Raw genomic sequence first — 24,065 nt, 5'->3', positions numbered from 1 at the left:
CTCTCCACAGTTAACCAGCTGTTGTGGATCTGCTCATCAGTCCCACCTACTTAAAGATTTCCAGCTCACTGCATTCCTGCCTTCGACTTGGTCACATCACAAGAAACCATCTCATGCGTTCCTGTTTAAAGACTGGCTTTGCTGACATCCCTTCTGGCTCCTTATCCTGCTTGCTGTTCCTCTACTTGGATCCCTGACTTCTGGCTTGGCTGATTACCCAATCTGGTTACTGAACTCTGGCTTGGCTGACTGCCCGATCCGGTTACTGGACTCTGGCTATGCTTTGACTACGCTTACTCTATTTACCTTTTTATTTTTATTAATAAACAAGTGTGATTTTACTGTACTTCTGTCTCGGTCTGGTTCATGGTTTCTGACAGTAGGCGAAGGCCATGAATTCAGAAGATACAGTCAATCCACTTGTTGGTCATATTTTTTCCAGATTGGATGAGCAAGATCACCGCTTGGATCTGTTTGCCATGGCGTTACAAACCTCCTGAGTCGCACGGCCCACCTGGAATCCCCCACTGTGGCTGCTCCGGTACAACCTGAGTTGCAGGCCGTCCTTGCTGCTGCTTCAGTCTCTGTGCAGGCACCCGCCTTGAATATTACATCTATAAGAGGTATGTCTGGTTCCGCCCCGCTTCCCCAGCGATTTGGGGGCGATCCAGTTCAATGCAGAGGGTTTCTCAACCAAGTTGAGATATACTTTGAGATGCTGCCCCAGGCGTTTCCCACGGACAGAAGCAAAGTAGGGTTTGTGATATCTTTGCTTTCTGAGAGAGCCCTGGCCTGGGCTAATCCTCTATGGGAGATGAAAAAACCTGTTGTCTTGAGTTACCCTGATTTTGTGGCCTCCTTTAAAAGGGTATTTGACGTTCCCACGAGCTCCGCTTCTGCTGCCAAGTGCCTCATGTCCATCAAACAGAGTACGAGAACTGTTGCATACTACGCCATTGAATTCCGTACTCTGGGAGCAGAGGTTGCTTGGAACAATGAGGCCCTCGTGGCTGCTTTTTCTCATGGTCTCTCGGATTCCATCAAGGATGAGATAGCAGCCCGAGATATACCCACTGAGCTGGAGAGCTTGATCTCGTTTGCCATCCTCATTGACTCCAGACTCAGAGAAAAACTTTCTTTTAAGGAGCACTTGCGGAAGCCTCCTGTACGTTTGCCTTCGAGCTTCGCAGTCCCACCCGTGCCTCCGTCACCTCCCATGTCTCCTGGTACTGAGTCGGTCCGTGAAGATGAACCCATGCACTTGGGCTTCACGCGTCTCTCTGCGGATGAGAGAACCTTTAGGAGGAGGGAGAGATTGTGCCTTTATTGTGGCCAGGCAGGTCACTTTTTGAAGTCTTGTCCTACCCGTCCTGGAAACACCCGAACCTTGAGGTCCTGTCATGGACAGACCTTAACTGGCGTTGTGTCGTCCCCAGTTATCCAGAAGGATAAGCCCCTGGTTTCGGTCACCCTTTCTTGGGCTAAGTTGTCTATCGTGATACAGGCTCTAATAGACTCTGCGGCTGCAGGCCTGTTCATTGATGCTGCCTTTGTATCAAAGCACAATTCCACTGCAGTTGCGTGACACTCCACTTATCATTGAGGCTCTTGACGGGAGACCTCTACAGCCTACCCATGTGACTAATGAGACGGTTCCATTGTCCATGGCCGTAGGGGCTCTTCACCATGAGATAATCCAATTCCAAGTTATTTCCTCACCTAAGTTTCCGCTGGTTATTGGTTATCCTTGGTTACAGAGGCACAACACCTCTTTTGATTGGTTCTGTGCTGAGGTTCTGTCCTAGTCACCACAATGCAGTGAGACATGCTTCCAGAAGGTAGCCAAGGTCCTGTGCACCTCTTCACTCTCCTCCCTGCCAGAGGAGTACCGTGATTTTAGCGATGTCTTTGACAAAGGTCAAGCCGGTGGTTTGCCTCCACACCCGCCGTATGATTGCGCAATTGACCTTCAACCTGGTGCCATACCCCCTCGTGGCCGGGTTTACCCTTTGTCGGTCTTGGAGGATAAAGCCATGGAGGAGTATGTTGCAGACGCACTTTCTCGAGGTTTCAACCGCAAATTCTCGTCTCCTGCTGGTGCCGGTTTCTTCTTTGTAAAGAAGAAGAGCGGTGAACTGAGACTTTGTATTGACTATAGGGGTCTCAATCGTTTCACGATTAAGAATGCCTACACGATTTCATTGATTACTGAGTTATTTGACCTCCTCAAGGGAGTAACGGTTTTCACGAAGCTTGATTTGAGAGGGGCTTACAATCTCGTGAGGATTAAGGAGGGCGACTAGTGGAAAACTGCGTTTAATACCAGAACAGGCCATTATGAGTACCTTGTAATGCCTTTTGGCCTTTGTAACGCCCCGGCAGTTTTCCAGGAATTTATTAACGATGTCCTCCTGAGATTTGTTGCAGTTATGTGTGGTGGTTTATCTCGATGATATCCTCATATTTTCCATGTCCCTGGGGAGCCACCACACAGATGTCTGTCGTGTGCTTCAGAAACTAAGAGAGAACAATTGTAAACTGGAGAAGTGCGAGTTCCATCGTGAACAGGTTAAATTCCTGGGCTATGTAATTTCCACTGCTGGTTTTTCGATGGACCCAAAGAAACTTTCGGCAGTCCTACAGTGGCCTCGACCCGTGGGTTTACGTCCTCTGAAGCGTTTCCTGGGTTTTGCCAACTATTATTGGAAGTTTATTCGTAACTTCTCGACTCTGGTCAAGCCCCTGACTGATATGACCAGAAGGGACGATAACCCACAGAGTTGGTCTCCGGAGTCCATTAAGGTCTTTGAGAGTCTCAAGGCTGCCTTTGTTTCTGCTCCTGTGTTGGCACATCCTGATCCTACGTTATCTTTTATCCTTGAGGTTGATGCTTCTGAGACTGGTGTTGGTGCCCTTCTGTCTCAACGTCCCACCTCTGGGAGTGCTATGCATCCTTGTGGCTACTTTTCCAAGAAATTGTCACCTACGGAGTGCAATTATGAGATTAGTGACAGAGAGCTGTTGGCGATCATTTTAGCCCTGAAAGAATGGAGACATCTCCTTGAAGGTACCCCTGTGGCGGTTCTCATTCTTACTGACCATAAGAATCTCACATTCTTGTCTGAGGCTAAACGCCTCTCTCCCAGAAGGGCGCAATGGGCTCTTTTCTTGTCAAGTTTCAATTACATTGTCTCATTCTTACCCGGTACTAAGAATGTAAGGGCTGAAGTCTTGTCACGACAATTTTCCTCCACTTCCAAGTTGGAGTCGGTTCCGGTTCCTCCTGATTGTATTCTGGCTACGGTTCGCACCAGACTTACTTCTCCTTTGGGTGACAAAATTCTTGCTGCTCAGGTCGGTGCTCCTCCTGAGAAACCTTGTGACCGCTGCTTTGTCCCAGAGTGTCTCCATACTGCCGTGCTCCAGACTTACCATTCTCCCAAGGCAGCTGGCAACCCTGGGAGGAATCAACTCGTTTGGGCCATTTCCCAACAATTCTGGTGGCCTAGTCTACGTGCTGATGTAACTGCCTTTGTAGCTGCCTGTTCCTTGTGTGCTCAGAGTAAGACTCCACGACACCTTCCAGTGGGCCTCCTACAACCCATACCCAATGGAGAGAGGCCCTGGACCCACCTGTCTGTGGATTTCATTGTGGAGTTGCCCAACTCCCAAGGCAACACTGTTATCCTTATGGTGGTTGACCGGTTCTCAAAGATGTGTCATTGTATTCCACTTAAGAAGTTACCTACTTCTAAGGAACTGGTTTCCATTTTTGCTCGGGAGATATTTCGCTTACATGGACTACCCAAGGTGATTTTCTCGGACAGGGGCAGTCAGTTTGTCTCCCGTTTCTGGCGAGCCTTTTGAGCACAGTTGGGAATTCAGCTTGCTTTTTCCTCTGCGTATCACCCGCAGTCTAATGGGGCCGCAGAGTGAGCCAATCAGTCCTTGGAGCAATTCCTACATTGCTATATTTCTGACCATCATAACAACTGGTCAGATCTATTACCATGGGCAGAGTTTGCTCACAACAGTGCCTTGAATTCAGCCTCCCGATTGTCTCCATTTATGGCAAATTATGGTTTCCAAACTTCCATGTTGCCTGACTCGCTTGTTCCGCAGAGTATTCCTGTGCTAGAGGAGCATCTCCATGGTCTTCGTTCCACTTGGGCACAAGTCCAGGAGGCTTTGCGTCATGCTTATGATAAGTACAGATTCCATGCTGACTGCAGACGCTTGCCTGCGCCTTCCTACCAGGTTGGGGACAGGGTCTGGCTGGCATCTCTCAACCTCCGACTTTGTGTTCCCTCATTGAAGTTCACACCTTGGTTTATTGGACCTTTCCGTATCCTTCGCAGGATTAACCCAGTGGCTTACGCATTGGACCTTCCTCCTAGTATGTGCATCTCAAATGTGTTTCATGTTTTCTTATTGAAACCATTGGTCTGCAACCGCTTTACCACCTCGGTGCCACGTCCTTACCCTATACAGGTTGAGAACCATGAGGAGTATGAGGTACAATAAATTGTTGACTCCTGTAGGTTTCGTGGGTACATACAGTACCTGGTGCATTGGAAGGGGTACGGTCCGGAGGAACGCTCCTGGGTCTCATCCTCGGACGTACATGCCCCTGCCCTCCTCTGCGATTTCCATGGTTGTTTTCCCCTCAAGCCCGAGGGTCCTCTGAGGGGGAGGGGTCGTTGAGGAGGGGGTACTGTCAGGGTTGGCTCAGCTCTTTCTTCTCTGAGCTGGTCGCTCAGCTGTCAGCTAAATGCCAGCTCTCATCTTTCTCCACAGTTACCCAGCTGTTCCTGATCCTGCTCGTCTGACCTGCCTACTTAAAGCTGTCCAGATCACTTCATTTCTACCTTCGCCTTGGTCACATCACAAGAAACCATCTCCTGCATTCCTGTTTAAAGACTAGCTTGCTGACATCCCTTCTGGCTCATTATCCTGCTTGCTGTTCCTCTACTTGGATCCCTGACTTCTGGCCTGGCTGATTACCTGATCTGGTTACTGAACTCTGGCTTGGCTGATTATCCTATCTTGTTACTGAACTCTGGCTTGGCTGACTACCCAATCCGGTTACTGGACTCTGGCTATGCTTTGACTTCGCTTACTCTATTTACCTTTTTATTTTTATTAATAAACAAGTGTGATTTTACTGTACTTCTGTCTCGGTCTGGTTCATGGTTTCTGACAGCACCCTCCCAAGAGACTCACTTATGACACACTGGGAGAGAGCTCTGAAGAGCTTATTCATACCATTCGCAGATCAGCTCCTGATGCTACACCTCCCACTGTTAATTGGGTAGGGGGCAACTCTGCTCTAACCTCTGACATCAATGAGTGGGACATGGCAATTGCCCTGGCCTGTTCAAAGACTGATTTTAAGCTAACTGATAGTGTGTATAGATGGGTGTCAGTATTTGCTAGATTTAGATTGTGGTTAAAAAAAAAACACTAATAGTTCATTCCTTCTTTCTTAGCAAGCTGAAGTGGGTATTCTTTATATCTAAGGGGACCAAAGAGTTCAAGTGGGGGGAGTGTGTAGCCAGGGGTTTGCTACTATAGACATTATAGTTGAACAGTTCGTTGTTGTTTGCAAATGGGTTTGGCTCCCCCTAGTGTCTGCTGGACTCTGTTAGGATGTTTTTCTTACTCCTTGAGAAGGAATGCAGCAAAATATTGTGGGAGATGTAGTTTGGAGGAGAAAATGAATCTGTTGGCTGGATCAGCCCTGAACTACAGGACAGACAATGCAAAGCGCGCAGAGCTGCCTGCTGAGATGAGTGATAAAAGGACAGGCGCGGCCTGCTTTCAGCCTCTCTGGACACCATTTAACACCTGCCAGCAGCAGGTCTGTGTGTGACCAGGAGTGAGAGACTGCGGCCTATACAGCAGAGAGCCAGATCGCCCGCCTCGGAGAGATCTTGGAGGACAGCCCTGCTATTCTAGCAAGCGGACCGGCCTGCGCTTCAGAGCAACTTGAAGCCACCTGCTCTTCAGTCCATCGGGAGTTGCAGCACGGCATGGCGGCGCCATCTTCACCAGACAGAGAAACCAGGAGGGGATTCTGGACGGAGCCTCACAGAAATTGGGGTCTATTGTGGTGAGAGGGCACCTGCCCATTTCAGTAGAGATTACAGTATTGCTGAGTGAGTTCTTTCTACAGACTGCTGGTGAGACTTGTAGTTCCAAGGAGGTGAATCTACTTCTTCACAGGCATCATACAGCTGGACTTTGGGGCCTTGTATTTCTCCCCTGCGCTGTAAGGTCAGTACTGCATTGCACTCACATGTAAAGAGGAATCTACAAGTGGTGAAATTTCTTCAGTTAAGCAATCATCAGTACATCTTTTGTTCTACGGTCATTTCTTTTCCTTTGTCTCTGTGGATTACAAATTACAACAATATACTGCAGTTTAACCATCAGGCTAGCTGAGGATATCTGGAGTTGAAGAACTTTCACTGCCTTTTTCTTTTGCTGGGCATTGCTGCTCTACTCGCAGGTTGATCTCTGAATTATAGCCTAGGGTGAGCCATTTGTGTAGATGCTTAATTTTACACTGTGTTGTTGAATGTAAAGTTTATAGACTGCATTTTGGTCTGTGTGTGGAGGCCTCAGTGGGAAGGTATTTAATATATGTTTTGAAGATATTGAGTATTTATCCCTCTGTGCATCTGTTCACATATACCCCTTAAAGGTGATTAAAAGGTTATATGTTCTGTATATGTGCATAAAGTGTTAACTATTGTCAATCATAACTTGTGTTTATTCATGTTCTTTATTGTGTTCCATTACTTATCTCAGTAAACCTTTCTGAGTGGTTCAGCAATATTGTGCGAGTTTCGTATTGCTAACATCACATTGCAGAATGGAAACCAAGGTATCAGACGTAAGAGAGGATCTGCAGAGTCGGGGTAGCCAGTGGGGTATAGAGTCAATTAGCAGCCCTCATGGTGGTACATTAGTTAAATGAGTTTCGTTAATTCAAATATTTCCGAATTAACAAATTTGTCGAATTTCATATAAAAACTAATTCGGAAAGAAACGAATTGCACATGTCTATTGCTACATTCTCATCTTTACATTTTTAGAAATGCAAATTTTACAGGTTAACAATTTTCTGTTTTTATATTAGCAAAAATGTTTGCTGAGGTCAAGATGTCTTTTTTGACTTTTAGCTTTTCCCAAATGCTTTTCTACAAGCCATCTACACTTAGTTCCTAAGGCAGTAGGTACAGTAACAGGATTCAGCAACGGAGGCAGACTGCAACATAAAATAAACAAGATTCCTACTTTGCCTAAAAGAATCTCCAGATTTTGGACTATTGAAATGGAAGAAATTGGTTGTAAAAAAGAATATGACAACCATCAGATGGGCTAAGCATGTGGAAAAGACTTTTGGAACCAGAGGAGATCTTTCCAAACTAAGGGGATGTCTTCTTTCAACAATCACCAACCCATAAGGAATGGGTGTCTCTAATGGAAGATTTAACCTTACCTCCTGTTTTGGTGAAAACTCAAACATTTTGGATTTCCCATAACTTTGTGTACCAGGAGACAATTGTCACCAGAACCAAAAGAGAAGGTATAATTGAGCACAGGTATATCTTTTCTCTGTTGTAACGCAGGTCAGTGACCAGACCTGAATCTAGTAGCTCTCCCCCACCTTGTGTCTTTATGCCCCATGTTAGCATGGTGTCCACTGTAGCATTTGCAGTGGCAAAGCAGTGTAGGACTGGCCATAAAAGCGATTATTTGACACAGTTGCACAGCTTAAGCATGTATTGAAATACTGTATGTGTGAACTAAAAACCTCTGTTTTTTATTGCATAGTTTGCTGGAAAGGGTGTATAGCAGTGTGCAGAGGGTCCATCCAGAATTTGTACCAATAGAGAAGGTGACTATCCCCTTGGGAGAAAGACGGCAACAAAACCCTAATTGGATTCTAACCATTCCACATTTATCCAAAGGTAATAAAATGTTTTGGCTTTGAATATGCTTTGATACTACAATTTGTTCCCTCAACTGGCTTTTAAGTGGAAGATACAGACATGGCAATATAGAACCTTTGGTGGGTTTCGTCACTAGAATTTCCATATATCTTAACTCATTTGCTTAATACTCTAAACTACTTCCAGAGTTGTGTGGAATTATTCTTTAAATAAGATGTATAATTTAGTAAGAACATCCCTCAAGGCTCTCTTCACCTCGTTATTTCTCAGACAGTAAACAACTGGGTTCAGGAATGGGGGAACAATACTGTACAGAAGAGAAGCTACTTGGACAAAGACAAAGGAATCTCCAGAGTTTGGACCATTATAGTTGAAGATAGAAGTAAAATAAAACACTGTTACAACAATGAGGTGGGATGAACATGTGGAGAAGACCTTCCACCTTCCTGCGGTTGAGCGGATTTTCAGTATGGTGGAAATTATACGGATGTATGAATTTGTAACAAGAATGAATGGCGTTATCCCAAGAAAAAATGTAACAACATGTAATAGCACCTGACTGTTGTATGTATCACTGCAAGCGGCATGTAACAGTGGAAGAACATCACAAAAGTAGTGCCTGATATGTCGGGCACCACAAAAAGTTAGTTTCCAGGTCATCATGGTGTGAAATACAGCATTCACTGATCCGCTGAACCAGCATGCCACCACAAAGTTTAAACAGACCTTCTTATTAATTGCAGTGATGTAGTGGAGCGGGTTACAAATGGCCACGTATCGGTCATAAGCCATGACAGCTAGGAAAAGACATTCTGTTCCTCCAAAGCAGACAAAGAAATAGAGTTGTGTAAGACACCTATTGAAGGAAATCTTCTTGTTGCCTGTTATGGCATTAGCCAACATGGCTGGGAGAGTAACCGAAGAATAACAGACATCTAATAAAGATAGGCAAGCCAGGAAAAAATACATTGGTGACTGGAGGTGACTGTCCACTTGAACAATGCCAAAAACAGAGAGATTTCCTAGAACAGTTATTGTGTAGATTAGACCAATTAAAAGTGATAATAGTATGTGCTCTTCTGGAAACCCCAGTAAGGTAAAGACATCCAAGGAAGTTTTGTTTGTGGCTGCCATGTACTCACCCAAACCCTATAGGAAGATTGTGAGAAGGAAATCAATAACACTTGTGAGAACTAGCATCAAATGTAGAACTTTTAAGGACATCACCACTCACTTTTCAAGGGCTTTTTTTTGTTTAGGGCTTTTCTTGCCCATTTTTATTAAAAGAAAGTTCAGCAAACACAAACATGAGTTTCCTTTGCAGGGGTATTCTGCATTCTTTCTCCTTTAACATAAATAACCTTGAGCCCTTCTGGCTTGAACTTGCATCCAGCGGCGGCTGGTGCCTGATAATTCGGGGGAGGGAGCGGCAAACTCATGCCACCCCCCGGCAGGAGACGAGGCAGTTCCCTGAGACGGACGGCCTCCTTACCTGCCCAGGAGGACTCCGATCTCCGCTCCGTCCCCTGTCCAAGTGCCAGTCGGTCGGTCTTCTCCTCCGGCCGTGCTCTCCGCTCTCCTCTCTCCTCCTCCTCCTAGACGTCCCCTAGGATCGCCTGGCGTTTTGGCCAATCAGGAAATAGGTCTCATAACCCGCTTCCTGATTGGCGGAAAAGCGATTCGGTGTGAAAATAGTGAATAGTGATTGTCACACAACTGGGTGGGCTCGGAGCACAGTGCTCTGCACCCAGAGACCACCCTTCTTTGAAGGGGGCCGAATGCATGGATGGGGGGAGCAGCGCCGGTGCGCCCCTTATTGACGGGCCGTCACTGCTTGCAGCACTGCCGCTCTGGCCTTACACTTCAGGCCCTTGACTGTTCACTGACCAACTTGGTGCGCAGTGCACACAACTAGCAGCCACTTGCTGCACTGGCTCCCACTTTGTTTCTAGTTGGAGCTCTCCTGACTCCTGGGCCAGACCTCCTGTCTGCCTGGGTGGAGCCCAGAACCATGGTCAGGTCATTATCAAAAGCCCAGCACACACCTGACCAATTAGCATGCTGGCTATCACTTTGAAATCTCCAGGCTCCAGGTCCCAAAATGGACTTTAGAAAACAACGAGGAAACTGAAAAGCCAGTTTCCTCTGCAATAAAGCAAACCCCCTGGAGCCCCTCGCCAGGTTAAGAATTCTGAGTCAAAATCGCTTCTAAACCCTGGCAGGGCAACGCTCTGCCACACACCATTAAACACCTTTTGTATCAAAATACATCTGGTGCAGCTTTGCATAGAAACCAATCAGCTTCCAGGTTTTTTGGCCAAAGCTTAATTGAACAAGCTGAAGTTAGAAGCTGATTGGCTGCCATGGACAGCTGCACCAGATTCTGCATGTTCCAGTTTTAGTAAATATGCACAGGCACAGGCTGAAATTAATACTTCACTGAGGTGTCATTCAGGACCAGATTAAGGTCAACTGATGCTATAATCACAGTCCAACATGGGTTCTTCTTGGCCCTTCCATGCTTAAAGATGAACTCCTTCGGGTCTGGTATGGATACTAAGGGGAACCCCACACCAAATGGAAAAAGAAAATGGCGTGGGCCCCCCTAAAATCAATTCCAGACCCTTATCCAAGCATGCAGCCCGGCAGGCCAGGAAAGAGAGGGGTGGATAAGTGATCGCCCCCCCTCCTGAACCATACCAGGCCACATGCCCTTAACATGGGGGGAGTGCTTTGGGGCAGGGAGGGCTCTGCCCCCCAACCCCAAAGCATTTTGTTCCCATTGTTGATGGGGACAATGACCTCTTCCCCACGACCCTGGGGAGTGGTTGTGAGGGTCTGCGGGGGGGGCTTATCGGAATCTGGAAGCCCCCTCTAACAAAGGAGGACCCCATCCCCCCCCCATGTGAATGAGCATGGGGTACATCGTACCCTTCCCATTCACCAAAATAGTGAATAAAGACACTATACAAGCTTTTGTCAATTTTTTAATTAAAATAAATAAATAAATAAAATGTTCCCCGATGTAGATCCATCATCAATCATGCCACCCGCTGCATTGCTGGGCCCAAAAAAAAAAATGTTCGGCCTCATCGAAGGCTCCCCGCCGACTGTTTGCTCCTCTGTCTGACATTTCTTAAATAGGTAAGAGGCGGAGACCCCAGCTGGTGACCCCGCTCCCTTGTGACGTCACTGACCGAGGCAAGCTATGTCAGTGACATCCCAAGGGGGTGGGGTTGCACCCTCCCATGTTGAGGGCATGTTGTCTGGTTCAATAGGGGGCATTCATGCGGATAAGGGTCTGGTATGGATTTTGGGGGGATCCCATGCATTTTTTCTTTCTTAATTTTAGCGTGGGCCTGGTAAGGATTGGGGGCGGGCACGCTGTTTTTTAAAAATTCATTTCCTATTGCTGGCAATTCTTTTGTTTACATTTTGGCTCTCAGCAGGGAAGCCCGCTGACATCTGATGAGTCGGCGGTTGTTAAGGACGCGCCGGACATTCTGACCAAAACAGATTGCACATATCCTACCCTCTATGTTTTAAAATAATATGCACAAGGCATAGGGTATGTCCCATATGATGAATCCATTCCTGATGGGTTGGTGGTTGCTCCAATTTCCAATACTGTAAAAAGACTTTCCCAGCTTGGAATAGAGCCCTGGAGACAATGGCTTTGATGTGATCTACAGAGTGGATTTAAAAAAAAGTCTATACCATTATAAACATTATAAACACAGAACACCTGGATTGCTGCGAGTCTAGGGGCCAAGTAGAGTGCTCTGATGAGGAGTAATCAGATAAGTGGATCAGGCCCAGTGCAGCCAGCACAGCATGGAAAAAGATGCAACAGTCAAGGAAAAAATGCAGCGCTCTGAAAGAACGATCAAATAAATTCCAACGTAGCACTGTATGCATAAACAATGCTATTTATTCCATAAAGTTAAAAAATGGTTGAACAGTCAAAGTTTAAAATAAACGGTAGTAAACGTTACCAGTGACCTCAGAGTGTATAAGGGGCAAACAATCATCTGGGAGGCTTGCCTGGAGATGTTTTGAACATCAATCACCATCCAAGGAAGTGGAGGGGAGAAAATTCAGTTCCCAGATGGGGAGTGTACTGGCTGCTGGCAAATCCTGCCAGCTCCAGGTGGATGCCACAGCTGGATGGTGGTCAGCAGGATGGATAGAAAGACTACCAGTCCTCACAAGGGGCCAACAACACTTAAAAATGAGGTCAAGTGAAAAAAAGAGCTTCTGTGAAATGTTTTAATGGTGAATGGGTGAGAAAGATGGGGGGGATTATTGATGGGAATGACAATTGGAGGTAAGTATAATGTAATAATTACACTCAACTGTATGCTGTCTTTTACCAGATATGAATAGGTTGGTGTTTGGGGAGGCAATGGATGCAGTTGAGGTTATTTTCTTGTGGCTGTACTGTATGTTTTTGGTCTTTTTATGAGATGCTGTACATCTTTTTAACCACTTGACCTCCAGAAAGTTTTACCCCCTTCATGACGAGGGCATTTTTGCTTTTCAGTATTGTGCTACTTTACCTGGTAATTGCGTGGTCATTCAATGCTGTTCCCAAATGAAATCTATTTAATTTTTTCCCACAAATAGAGCTCCATAGGTTCATAAAGACATGGATGAGCAAGTTGGGGTGGAGGAACTTGACTGGCGTGCACAGAGTCCTGACCTCAACCGATAGAACACCTTTGGGAGGAATTAGAGCGGAGACTGAGAGTCAGGCCTTCTCGCCCAACATCAGTGCCTGACCTCACAAATGCTCTTCTGGAAGAATGATCAAACATTCCCATAGACACACTCCTAAACCTTGTGGACAGCCTTCCCAGAAGAGTTAAAGCTGTTATAGCTGCAAAGAGAGGGCCAACTCCATATTGAACCTTACGGACTAAGACTGGGATGCCATTAAAGTTCATGTGCGTGTAAAGGCAGCTGTCTCAATACTTTTGGTTATACAGTGTATATATACAGTGGGGAGAACAAGTATTTGATACACTGCCGATTTTGCAGGATTTCCTACTTACAAAGCATGTAGAGGTCTGTAATTTTTATCATAGGTACTCTTCAACTGTGAGAGACGGAATCTAAAACAAAAATCCAGAAAATCATATTGTATGATTTTTTAAGTAATTAATTTGCATTTTATTGCATGACATAAGTATTTGATACATCGGGAAAACAGAACTTAATATTTGGTACAGAAACCTTTGTTTACAATTCCAGAGATCATACGTTTCCTGTAGTTCTTGACCAGGTTTGCACACGCTGCAGCAGGGATTTGGCCCACTCCTCCATACAGACCTTCTCCAGATCCTTCAGGTTTCGGGGCTGTCGCTGGCCAAGAAGGACTTTCGGCTCCCTCCAAAGATTTTCTATTGGGTTCAGGTCTGGAGACTGGCTAGGCCACTCCAGGACCTTGAGATGCTTCTTACGGACGGAGCCACTCCTTAGTTGCCCTGACTGTGTGTTTCGGGTCATTGTCATGCTGTAAGACCCAGCCACGACCCATCTTCAATGCTCTTACTGATGGTCCCATTCATCCTCCCCTCAATACAGTGCAGTCGTCCTGTCCCCTTTGCAGTAAAGCAGCCTCAAAGATATATGTTTCCACCTCCATGCTTCAGGATTGGGATGGTGTTCTTGGGGTTGTACTCATCCTTCACGGCGAGTGGAGTTTAGACCAAAAAGCTCTATTTTTGTCTCATCAGACCACATGACCTTTTCCCATTCCTCCTCTGGATCATCCAGATGGTCATTGGCAAACTTCAGACGGGCCTGGACATGCGCTGACTTGAGCAGGGGGACCTTGCATGCGCTGCGGGATTTGAATCCATGACGGCGTAGTGTGTTAATAATGGTTTTCTTTGAGACTGTAGTCCCAGCTCTCTTCAGGTCATTGACCAGGCCCTGCCGTGTATTTCTGGGCTGATCCCTCACCTTCCTCATGATCATTGATGTCCCACAAGGTGAGATCTTGCATGGAGCCCCAGACCGAGAGAGATTGACTGTCATCTTGAACCTCTTCCATTTTCTAATAATTGCGCCAACAGTTGTTGCCTTCTCACCAAGCTGCATGCCTATTTTCCTGTAGCCCATCCCAGCCTTGTGCAGGTCTACAATTTTATCCCTGATGTCCTTACACAGCTCTCTGGTCTTGGCCATTGTGGAGAGGTTGGAGTCTGTTTGATTGAGTGTGTGGACAGGTGTCTTTTATACAGGTAACGAGTTCAAACAGGTGCAGTTAATACAGGTAATGAGTGGAGAACAGGGGGGCTTTTTAAAGAAAAAATAACAGGTCTGTGAGAGCCGGAATTCTTAATGGTTGGTAAGGAAATGATTATGCAATAAAATGCAAACTCATTTTTTTTAAATCATACAATGTGATTTTCCGGATTTTTGTTTTAGATTCTGTCTCTCACGTTTGAAGAGCACCTATGATAAAAATAACAGACCTCAACATGCTTTGTAAGTAGGAAAACCTGCAAAATCGGCAGTGTATCAAATACTTGTTCCCCCCCACTGTATATATATATATATTGAACAAGAAACAAAGAAAGTTTGTCAGTATGAAACTGATGGTAAGATGTATTCTTTAGAGTTAAATGAGGGGGTTTTGGGACTTTAAATGAGGAACAATAGTGTTCCTCCATCCCGGTTTTCGATAATAAATGAATAGGAAGTTGGGACTTTAAAATGAAGCAATTGGGTAGTGGAGGTAAAGTAAACCATCTATAAATTGCATGATGAAATATTTATTGATTGTAAAGCATATAACACATAGTAAAGGAGTATTGATTTCATATACAATAAAATAATTCATACATATATATAGAATGATGTACACATAATATAGGCATAGTGTATTCTTTGATTAATATCCAGTGTATCACCATATGTCCTGAAGAAATGCGTAGATGAGAAACTCGTGAAATGTACCTTGCCAGACACTCTTATGCCCCGTACACACAATTGGATTTTCTGACAACAAATGTTGGATGTGAGCTTGTTGGCGGAAAGTCTGACCGTGTGTATGCTCCATCAAACATTTTTTGTCGGACTTTCCACCAACAAATGTTGGCTAGCAGGTTCTCAAATTTTCCGCCAACAAATTTTTGTTGTCGGACTTTCCGTTCGCGTGTAAACAAGTCCATCGCACAAAAGTCCACGCATGCTCAGAAGCAGAAGCGGTCGGTCTTGTAAACTAGCGTTCGTAATGGAGAATTAACATTCGTGACGCGGCAAATTATGAAATCTCCAAATGCAGCGCACAATTCTCTTCTTCTTTATTGGGATAATAATGAATCTACTTTGCTGGTGATGTTGATGGAGTTATTGCAAACAAATTTTCCAAGGCTTTTTTTCAAGTGATATCAAGAATAATAATAATAGTGCTAAATGAAAAACGCAAAAAGAAAAGCACGAATCAACACTGACCAAACTTCTACTAACATGAAATTAGCAGAAGGAGCCCAAAGGGTGGCGCTAAAGAGCTGAAAAACCACATAGTAAGTCTAGTACGTCACTACGTTCGTAATTGTTGGCCGACATTTGTGTGACCGCGTGTATGCAAGACAAGTTTGGAGCCAACAACCTTTGAACAAAATTCCACGGTTTTGTTGTCGGAAAGTCCGATCGTGTGTACGGGGCATTATAGATGTCACTGTTATAACAATTGGATGGTCAATATTATTATGGCAGGGATCTAGTTCTGGTCCCGGGTGGTGTTCAGTTATATTTATGTTTTGGTCTTTTTATCAGATACTGTGCATCTTAAAAAAAAATTTAAATAAATTTGTATTTTTTCAAATAGTTTTTATCTGCCTTGGGTTGTACTGGAAAAGTCCAATATTGTGGAGCAATGGGATTTGTTTCTCCAATGTCTTTTTCTTACTATAGAGGAAGAGTTATTCAGGCCATACACGGTCGAATTTCGAACGAATTTTCCTTTTAAAATCAGAATGTTCTTTTTTTGTGATCCGATGATGCCATCATTGATTTTCGAAATTCGGCCGACCAAGCCTTCAATTTCACCGCTACAGAAAAGAATTTTCGTGCCTGGGAATCTTCTTTTCTCTCCGTAAATTTTCTTTTCTTATTACATTTCTCGCACGATTCTCCCATCATTGATTAGAAAATCGTTCGTTTTTCTAAAAATTTCCAACATGTCCGATTCCTAAAATTTGATTGCCGCACGAAAATCGGCCATTGCTGCAGCCCACTAATGGTGCGAAATTCATACGAAAATTCTTTCATATGATTTTCAAAAGAAAATTCTTACGAAATTCGAACCGTGTATGGCCAGCATTACTCTACCAAAATCTGAAATATAAATGACCTATAACTTAAAAAAGTTATGTCCACTTTTGCATTAATTTTGGTACAGCCCTCGTGTGTTATAGAAAGAAAATAAATATTAACAGAAAGCACCGGGAATTAATTTATTACATAACTAACTGTACTGAAATAAACTTACTACTGTAAATGGTCTTTTTTCAAATTTACAATTAGTTAATATAAAATTAAGTAGATACATAATATAATTTAAATATATATAAATATCATCCACATTTAGTTTGGAATCCAAAAAAGAACAAAATAATTATTCAATAATAAATGCGAAGGACTCCATTAAGTGCTGACTATTACAGCTAAACTGGTGTAATTGTAGACGAACTGCAAACATTCATGTTTAAAAATATATACGCATTTTCAGGTCTGCATAAGACGCATGTAGCAATTTAAAGTGGTTGTAAACCCATTACAACCACTTTAACCTACAGGTAAGCCTAGATTAAGGCTTACCTGTAGGTGCAAGAAATATCTCCCAAACCTAAAAGGAGATATTTGCAGAAATAGAGGCACTGATGTCTACGGCGCATGGCCAGAGCCGCGATACCCGGAAGTCACTCCGGGATAGATGGCGCCGTCGGAGGAGGCGAACGAGGGCCGATGCGGGGGCTTTGATCTCAGGTTAATAATTCCTGCCTTTGTCTTGCAGGGTGTATTTTTTTTTTCAGAGGCTTTACTTCCTCTTTAAGGCTGGGTTCACACTATTGTGAATTTGATGCGGGCTTCCCTGCATCCAATTTGCATAGCAGGAGACTGTGGCCGGCTCTCTATGGAGCCGGTTCACACGTCTCCGCAGCGGCTCTGGTGCGAATTGGCACAGGAGCCCTGTACGTCTTTTGGTCTGTTTCAGGTCCAAATTCAGCCAAAAATTCGGGCTGAAATCGGATCTGAGAGAGACTCCACCGCTCAGGTAGATCCAGACCGGACTAAATGAATCCTTAGCCTCCAGGGAACAAGAGCCCCAGGTGCTGGCTAATGCTGAAGCAGGCAGGAATGTGCAAAAAGATCTGGACAGCCGCACACCGGGAGAAATTTCATGTGTCTTTATTGTAGAAACTGGATCATGAAGTACACAAGACACCACAGCAAGAAAGTACAGGAAAACATCTGACGCGTTTCACACTTATACTAAGTGCTTACTCATGGCTCAAAATCGGACCTGAAACGTTGAACGGTGACCCCCCTGCTATGAGCCGCTCCGTACTGCAGTGTGAACCCAGCCTAAAGAATATAAAATGGGAAAAAGTTTTGAGACTAAAACAGAAAAATCAACCTACACAGAATGCCAATGTTGATATGCTTTCCAGATCCAAGGGTTTGCTTGTTAGTGTTATGATATTTATTGAGCATTAAAGACATCTACCGAGGATGTGCATCCAGGGAAAACAGATTTTAAAAAATCTACAGAGGAATTCTTAATTTATTTACAGGAATAGAGTGCATTTATATGATTATATTTACTAACTACAAATTCAAATTAAAAATATAATTAGATTGAGTTAATGATATACCATATATAATTAATGGGAAAACACAAAGTCTACGTACAGTGCCTTGAAAATTTATTCATACCCCTTAAAATTTTCCACATTTTGTCATGTTACAATCAAAAACTTAAATGTATTTTATTGTGATTTTATGTGATAGACCAACACAAAGTGGCACACAATTGTGAAGTGGAAGGAAAATGATAAATAGTTTTCACATCTTTTTTACAAATAAATATCTAAATAAGGGTTGTGTGTGCATTTTTATTCAGCCCCCTTTACTCTGACACCCCTAGCAAGGAGAGCATTAATCAGAGAAGCAGCCAAGAGGTCCATGGTGACTCTGGAGGAGCTGCAGAGATCCACAGCTCAGGTAAGAGAATCTGTCCACAGGACAACTATTAGTTGTGCATTCCACAAATCTGACCTTTATGGAATAGTGGGAACAAGAAAGCCATTGTTGAAAGAAAGCCATAAGAAGTCCCGTTGCAGTTTGCAAGAAGTCATGTGGGGGATACAGCCAACAAGTGGTCTGCCTGGAGTTTGCTCTCCCTGTGCCTGCGTGAGTTAACCCTGTCAACTCTTTTCTACCTTTAACACTCTACTTTGCCCCCCATTACCTCCACCCACTAACTTACTCACTTCCCAGGAGATTGCTAATCACTTCAAAAAGAAGATTGATACAATTAGTCTCGAGATCACCACTCTACAGACATCTCCCTCACTTTACATTCCTTGTCCTCCTGAACAATACTTCTTTTTTTATTGCCCACTTGGCCTCTTGCTCCCTGCACCCTGTTCCTTCTCAGATACTGCGGTCGCCCTCTGGCTCTATCCTACACTCTTTAACTTATATCTTCAACCTCTCCCTCTCTACTGGAATCTTCCCCAACCCACTAAAACATGCGCTAGTCACTCTCATACCAAAAAAGGCCTCACTGGACCCCACCAATCTTAGCAACCTAAGACCCATCTCCTTACTCCCTTTTGCCTCCAAACTCCTTGAACGTTTAATCTACAACCAAGAGACCACCTCATTAAGAATAACCTTCTTGATCCCCTTCAGTCTGGATTTTGCCCACAGCACTCCACAGAAACATCTCTCCTAAAACATAACAAATGACTTACTAACAGCCAAGACCAATGGTTATTATTCCGTATTCTTACTCTTGGACCTCTCCGCTGCCTTTGATACATTGACCACTCGCCCCTCCTCAAAAAACTCAATTTGCTTTGTCTCCTTGACTGTGTTTTCAGTTGGTTCGAATCTTACCTATCTCACCGCACCTTAAGTGTCAGTTACAACTCCACTTCCTCCTCCCCAACTTCTCATACCGTTGGGGTCCCCCAAGGTTCTCTCCTTGGACCTCTACTATTCTCGATCTACATGTCCTTCCTGGGTCACCTTAAAGCCTTCCATGGCTTCCGCTACCATTTATATGCCGATGACACCCAAATCTATCTCTCTGCCCCTCAGCTCACCTCATCAGTCTCCTCACGCATCACTGATTTATTAACAGACATATCAGCCTGGATGTCACACCACTTCCTCAAACTGAATCTATCTAAAACCGAGCTCCTAATGTTTCCTCCACCATGTGCCCCTTCCCCTGACTCCTCTGTCAAGATCAATGGCACAACTATCAGTCTGTCCCCACATTCCAGGGTGCTAGGGGTATCACTTTTAAAATCATGCCTCCTTAGCCTCTGCAACATCTCTGGAATATGCCCCTTTTTAACCACTGACACCACCAATCACTCCCTGGTTATCTCTCGCCTCGACTACAGCAACTCCCTCCTCATTGGATTACCTTTACATAGACGTTCCCACCTTCAGTCCATAATAAATGCTGCTGCAAGGCTCATCCAACTTACCAACCATTCAGTGTTTTCCACCCCTCTCTGCCAATCCCTCCACTGGCTTCCACTCACCCAATGAATTAAATTCAAAGTACTAACAATAATTTTCAAAGCCATCCATAACTCTGCCCTCAGCTACATCACTAACCTAGTCCCAAAATAGCAACCAAGCTACTCTCTTCAAGCCTTCCAAGACCTCCTGCTCTATAGCTCCCTTGTCCCCTCCTCCCATGCTCGCCTCCAGGATTTCTCCAGAGCTTCTCCCATCCTTTGGAACTCCCTACCCCAATCTGTCCAACTGTCCCCTAATCTATCGTTCTTTAGACGATCCCTGAAAACTCTTCTCTTTCTCCATCAGCTCATCCCCAACAGCTATTACCTTTTGTATCAATTGACCCTCCCTCTTAGATTGCAAGCTCTAAGGAGCAGGGCCCTCTGATTCCTCTTGTACCAAATTGTAATCTAACTGTAATGTCTGCCTTCATTTTGTTAAGCGCTGCGCAAACTGTTGGCGCTATATAAATCCTGTATAATAATAATAAGAAGAAGAATAAGTATTAGCCTTGAATTCACTTTAATTCTCAAAGTTGTTCCGTCAACTGGTTTTAAGTGGAAAAAAATGCAGTCTGGAACTTTGGCAGGTTTTATCACTAGAAGTTCCCAATATATACACTCATTTGCTCAATACTCTAAATTATTTCCAGAGTTAGGTGGGATTATTGTTTAAATAAGATGTATGATTTAGTAAGAACATCCCTCAAGGCTCTCTTCACCTCGTTGTTTCTCAGACAGTAAACCACCGGGTTCAGCAATGGGGGGACAATACTGTAAAGAAGAGAAGCCATTCGGATCAAGACAAAGGAATCTCCAGAGTTTGGACCATTATAGTTGAAGATGGCAGTTGAGTAAAACACTGTTACAACAATGAGGTGGGCTGAACACGTGGAGAAGACCTTCTGCCTTCCTGTGGTGGAGCGGATTTTCAGTATGGTTGAAATTATACGGATGTATGAATTTGTAACAAGTATGAATGGCGTTATCCCAATAAAAAATGTTACAACATGTAGTAGAACCTGACTGCCGTATGTATCACTACAAGCAGCTTGTAACAATGGGAGAACATCACAAAAGTAGTGCCTGATATGTCGGGCACCACAAAAAGTTAGTTTCCAGGTCATCATGGTGTGAAATACAGCGTTCATCATTCCGTTCAGCCAGCATGCCACCACAAGGTATGAACAGACCTTCCTATTCATTGTGGTGATGTAGTGGAGCGGGTTACATATGGCCACGTATCGGTCATAAGCCATGACAGCTAGAAAAAGACATTCTGTTCCTCCAAAGCAGACAAAGAAATAGAGTTGTGTAAGACACCTATTGAAGGAAATCTTCCTGTTGCCTGTTATGGCATTAGCCAACATGGCTGGGAGAGTAACCGAAGAGTAACAGACATCTAATAAAGATAGGCAAGCCAGGAAAAAATACATTGGTGACTGGAGGTGACTGTCTACTTGAACAATGCCAAAAACAGAGAGATTTCCTAGAACAGTTATTGTGTAGATTAGACCAATTAAAACTGATAATAGTATGTGCTCTTCTGGAAACCCCAGTAAGGTAAAGACATCCAAGGAAGTTTCGTTTGTGGCTGCCATGTACTCACCCAAACCCTATATGTGAGAAGGAAATCAATAACACCTGTGAGAACTAGCATCAAATGTAGAACTTTTAAGGACACCATCACTCGCTTTTTAAGAGCTTTTTTTTTTTTTAAGGGCTTTTTTTGCAAACTTTTATTAAAAGAAAGTTCAGCAAACACAAACATGAGTTTCCCTTGCAGGGGTATTCCGCATTCCTTCTCCTTTAACATAAACAACATTCAGCCCTTCTGGCTTGTACTTGCAGCCAGTGGTGGCTGGTGCTCGATAATTTGGGGGGAACCAATGCCACCCCCCGGCAGGAGACGAGGCAGTTTCCCCTGAGGGGAAATGAATACGGGGAATGTGGGGAACAACCCCCCCTCCCCCCGTGAGACGGACGGCCTTCTTACCTGCCCGGGAGGACTCCGATATCCCCTCCCTCCCCGGTCCAAGTGCCGGATGGCTGAGCCGCTGCGGGTGAGCCATCCATGGTCACAGTGGTGGCTGGTGGGTCGGTCGGTCTTGTCCTGTGCTCTCCGTTCTTCTCTCTCCTCCTCCTCCCTCCTCCTCCTAGGCATCCCATAGGATCACCTGCCGTTTTGGCCAATCGGGAAACAGATCTCATAACACGCTTTCTGATTGGCGGAGAAGCGATTCAGTGTGAAAATAGTGAATGTTCATTCACTACTGTCACACAACTGGGTGGGCTCGGAGCACAGTGCTCTGCCCCCCGAGACCACCCTTTTTTGAAGCCTTTTAGCGCCTCTGGCTCTAATCATGTGCTTAAAAAAAAACACCCCCTTCATTGGAATCCATGCGTCCGGCACCCTGTATGTAGATGAGGGGAGCAGCGCCGGTGCGCCCCTTATGGATGGGCCATCACTGCTTGCAGCACTGCTGCTCTGGCCTTACACACCAGGCCCTTGTCTGTCTCCTACAGACTGTTCACTGACCAACTTGGTGCACAGTGCACACAGCTAGCAGCCACTTGCTGCACTGGCTCCCACTTTGTTTCTAGTTGGAGCTCTCCTGACTCCTGGGCCAGACCTCCTGTCTGCCTGGGTGGAGCCCAGAACCATGGTCAGGTCATTACCAAAAGCCCAGCACACACCTGACCAATTAGCAAGCTGGCTGCTCTGAATACCTGGAACCAGGATTGGAGATTTCCTCCCAACTGGATCACTTTGAAATCTCCAGGCTCCAGGTCCCAAAACGGACTTTAGAAAACAACGAAGAAACTGAAAAGCCAGTTTCCTCTGCAATAAAGCAAACCCCCTGGAGCCCCTCAACCCGCCAGGTTGAGAATTCTGGGTCAAAATCGCTTTCTGAACCCTGGCAGGGCAACGCTCTGCCACACACCATTAAACACCTTTTGTATCAAAATACATCGGGGTGTAATACTGAGGTGTAATACTTCACTGAGGTGTCATTCAGGACCAGATTAAGGTCAACTGATGCTATAATCACAGTCCAACTCGGGTTCATCTTGGCCCTTCCATGCTTAAAGATGAACTCCAGGCATAAAAACATTCAGGCTGGGTTCACACTTATGCGAATTGGATGCGGGTTTCCCCCTGCATCCAATTCGCATGACAGGAGAGTGAGACCAGCTCTCTATCTCCGGGGCGGCTGCGGAGCGGATCGCACACGGGGTCCCGTGCGTCTTTGGCTCTGTTTCAGGTAAAGATTTCGGCCTGATTCATCCCTGAAACGGAGAACAGTGCCCCCGGAACCCCTGCTGCGAGCCGCGTGTGGACCCGTCCTAGAACATACTTGTGATCAGAAGCTTCCAATGATGTGACCTCTGTGCCACAGTAGCCACTATTAGAAAGCCCTCCTGCACCCTGGTATTTAGACCCTCTTAAAGGGCCAGGGGACAGTGGTTGTAAACATCATGCAGCTAGCCAAGCCGAAATAGCTCAGTTGGGAGAGCGTTAGACTGAAGATCTAAAGGTCCCTGGTTCGATCCCGGGTTTCGGCAGAGCTTTTTGGTGGTGATATATCAGGATTTGCGAATGATAGCTCTATGATAATTTATTACACAGATATATGAACCAAACTAAATGAATTAAAAAATACAAAGAAGTAAAATCTTTTTGTACAAACACATACGTTTGAAAAACAAACAGTTGTAAAGAGTCAAAATCTTACTGTCAGAAGTGGGATTCGAACCCACGCCTCCAGAGGAGACTGCGACCTGAACGCAGCACCTTAGACCGCTCGGCCATCCTGACAATGTACACAGCTCATCTAATATGACTTTGTAGTATAGTACCTGTTGTTTCTTGCTGCTTCCAAAAAGTGTAATTTTTGTATTTAGTTAAACTATACCGTTTAAATCTGAATGTTGGGCACAAAAACTTTCATGTTGTAGGATATGATTTAGCACAACATTCATTAAATCTATATTATCAGTTAAAAATGCATCTAATATGACTTTTTGTGCACACAGTCACCATAAAATTGTTTTATTTTCTGTATGACAATAAAGAGAAAAACGACCAACACTCAGCACTGCACTTGTTGTTTGTTACAATCAAGGGATTGAATGGTGTATGAGGGACTATATCGGCATCAGATGAGAGTAGGTACACCTCAAATAATGTTGATAAGCAATAATATAAAATGACAAAGACAGCACTGTGCAAACTGTTAGCGCTTTATAAATCCTGTATAATACTAATGTATGTATATACTAACTTGTCAAAAGTATTGGGACACTTTCCTTTACATGCACATGA

General features: G+C 44.5%; 2 protein-coding genes and 2 non-coding genes across 4 annotated transcripts; 1 reads left to right on the top strand and 3 right to left on the bottom strand.

The window, feature by feature from the left end:
* Positions 1-8,159: 8,159 nt before the first annotated feature.
* Positions 8,160-9,095, bottom strand: LOC141110174 (olfactory receptor 1f45-like). The gene has a single exon (XM_073601383.1). It carries the CDS (start codon positions 9,093-9,095, stop codon positions 8,160-8,162), a length of 936 nt encoding a protein of 311 aa, XP_073457484.1.
* An 11,308-nt stretch (positions 9,096-20,403) lies between these two features.
* LOC141110173 (olfactory receptor 1C1-like) lies at positions 20,404-22,236 on the bottom strand. Its single transcript, XM_073601382.1, has one exon. It carries the CDS (start codon positions 21,337-21,339, stop codon positions 20,404-20,406), a length of 936 nt encoding a protein of 311 aa, XP_073457483.1. The 5' UTR covers positions 21,340-22,236.
* Positions 22,237-23,232: 996 nt separating this feature from the next.
* On the top strand, positions 23,233-23,305 carry TRNAF-GAA (transfer RNA phenylalanine (anticodon GAA)). Its single transcript has one exon. It is a non-coding gene; the product is annotated as a tRNA-Phe (tRNA).
* A 170-nt stretch (positions 23,306-23,475) lies between these two features.
* TRNAL-CAG (transfer RNA leucine (anticodon CAG)) lies at positions 23,476-23,558 on the bottom strand. Its single transcript has one exon. It is a non-coding gene; the product is annotated as a tRNA-Leu (tRNA).
* Positions 23,559-24,065: the final 507 nt, after the last annotated feature.

Source organism: Aquarana catesbeiana, linkage group LG10 (assembly GCF_042186555.1).
Source record: "Aquarana catesbeiana isolate 2022-GZ linkage group LG10, ASM4218655v1, whole genome shotgun sequence".
NCBI classification, from domain to species: domain Eukaryota; kingdom Metazoa; phylum Chordata; class Amphibia; order Anura; family Ranidae; genus Aquarana; species Aquarana catesbeiana.
Note: the sequence above shows the minus strand (reverse complement) of the source record. Positions and strands in the feature narration are given on the sequence as shown.

Bases quoted from the DNA above. Each gene is read 5' to 3' on its own strand.
- LOC141110174 (XM_073601383.1), bottom strand. From the start codon at position 9,095: ATGGCAGCCACAAACAAAACTTCCTTGGATGTCTTTACCTTACTGGGG.
- LOC141110173 (XM_073601382.1), bottom strand. From the start codon at position 21,339: ATGGCAGCCACAAACGAAACTTCCTTGGATGTCTTTACCTTACTGGGG.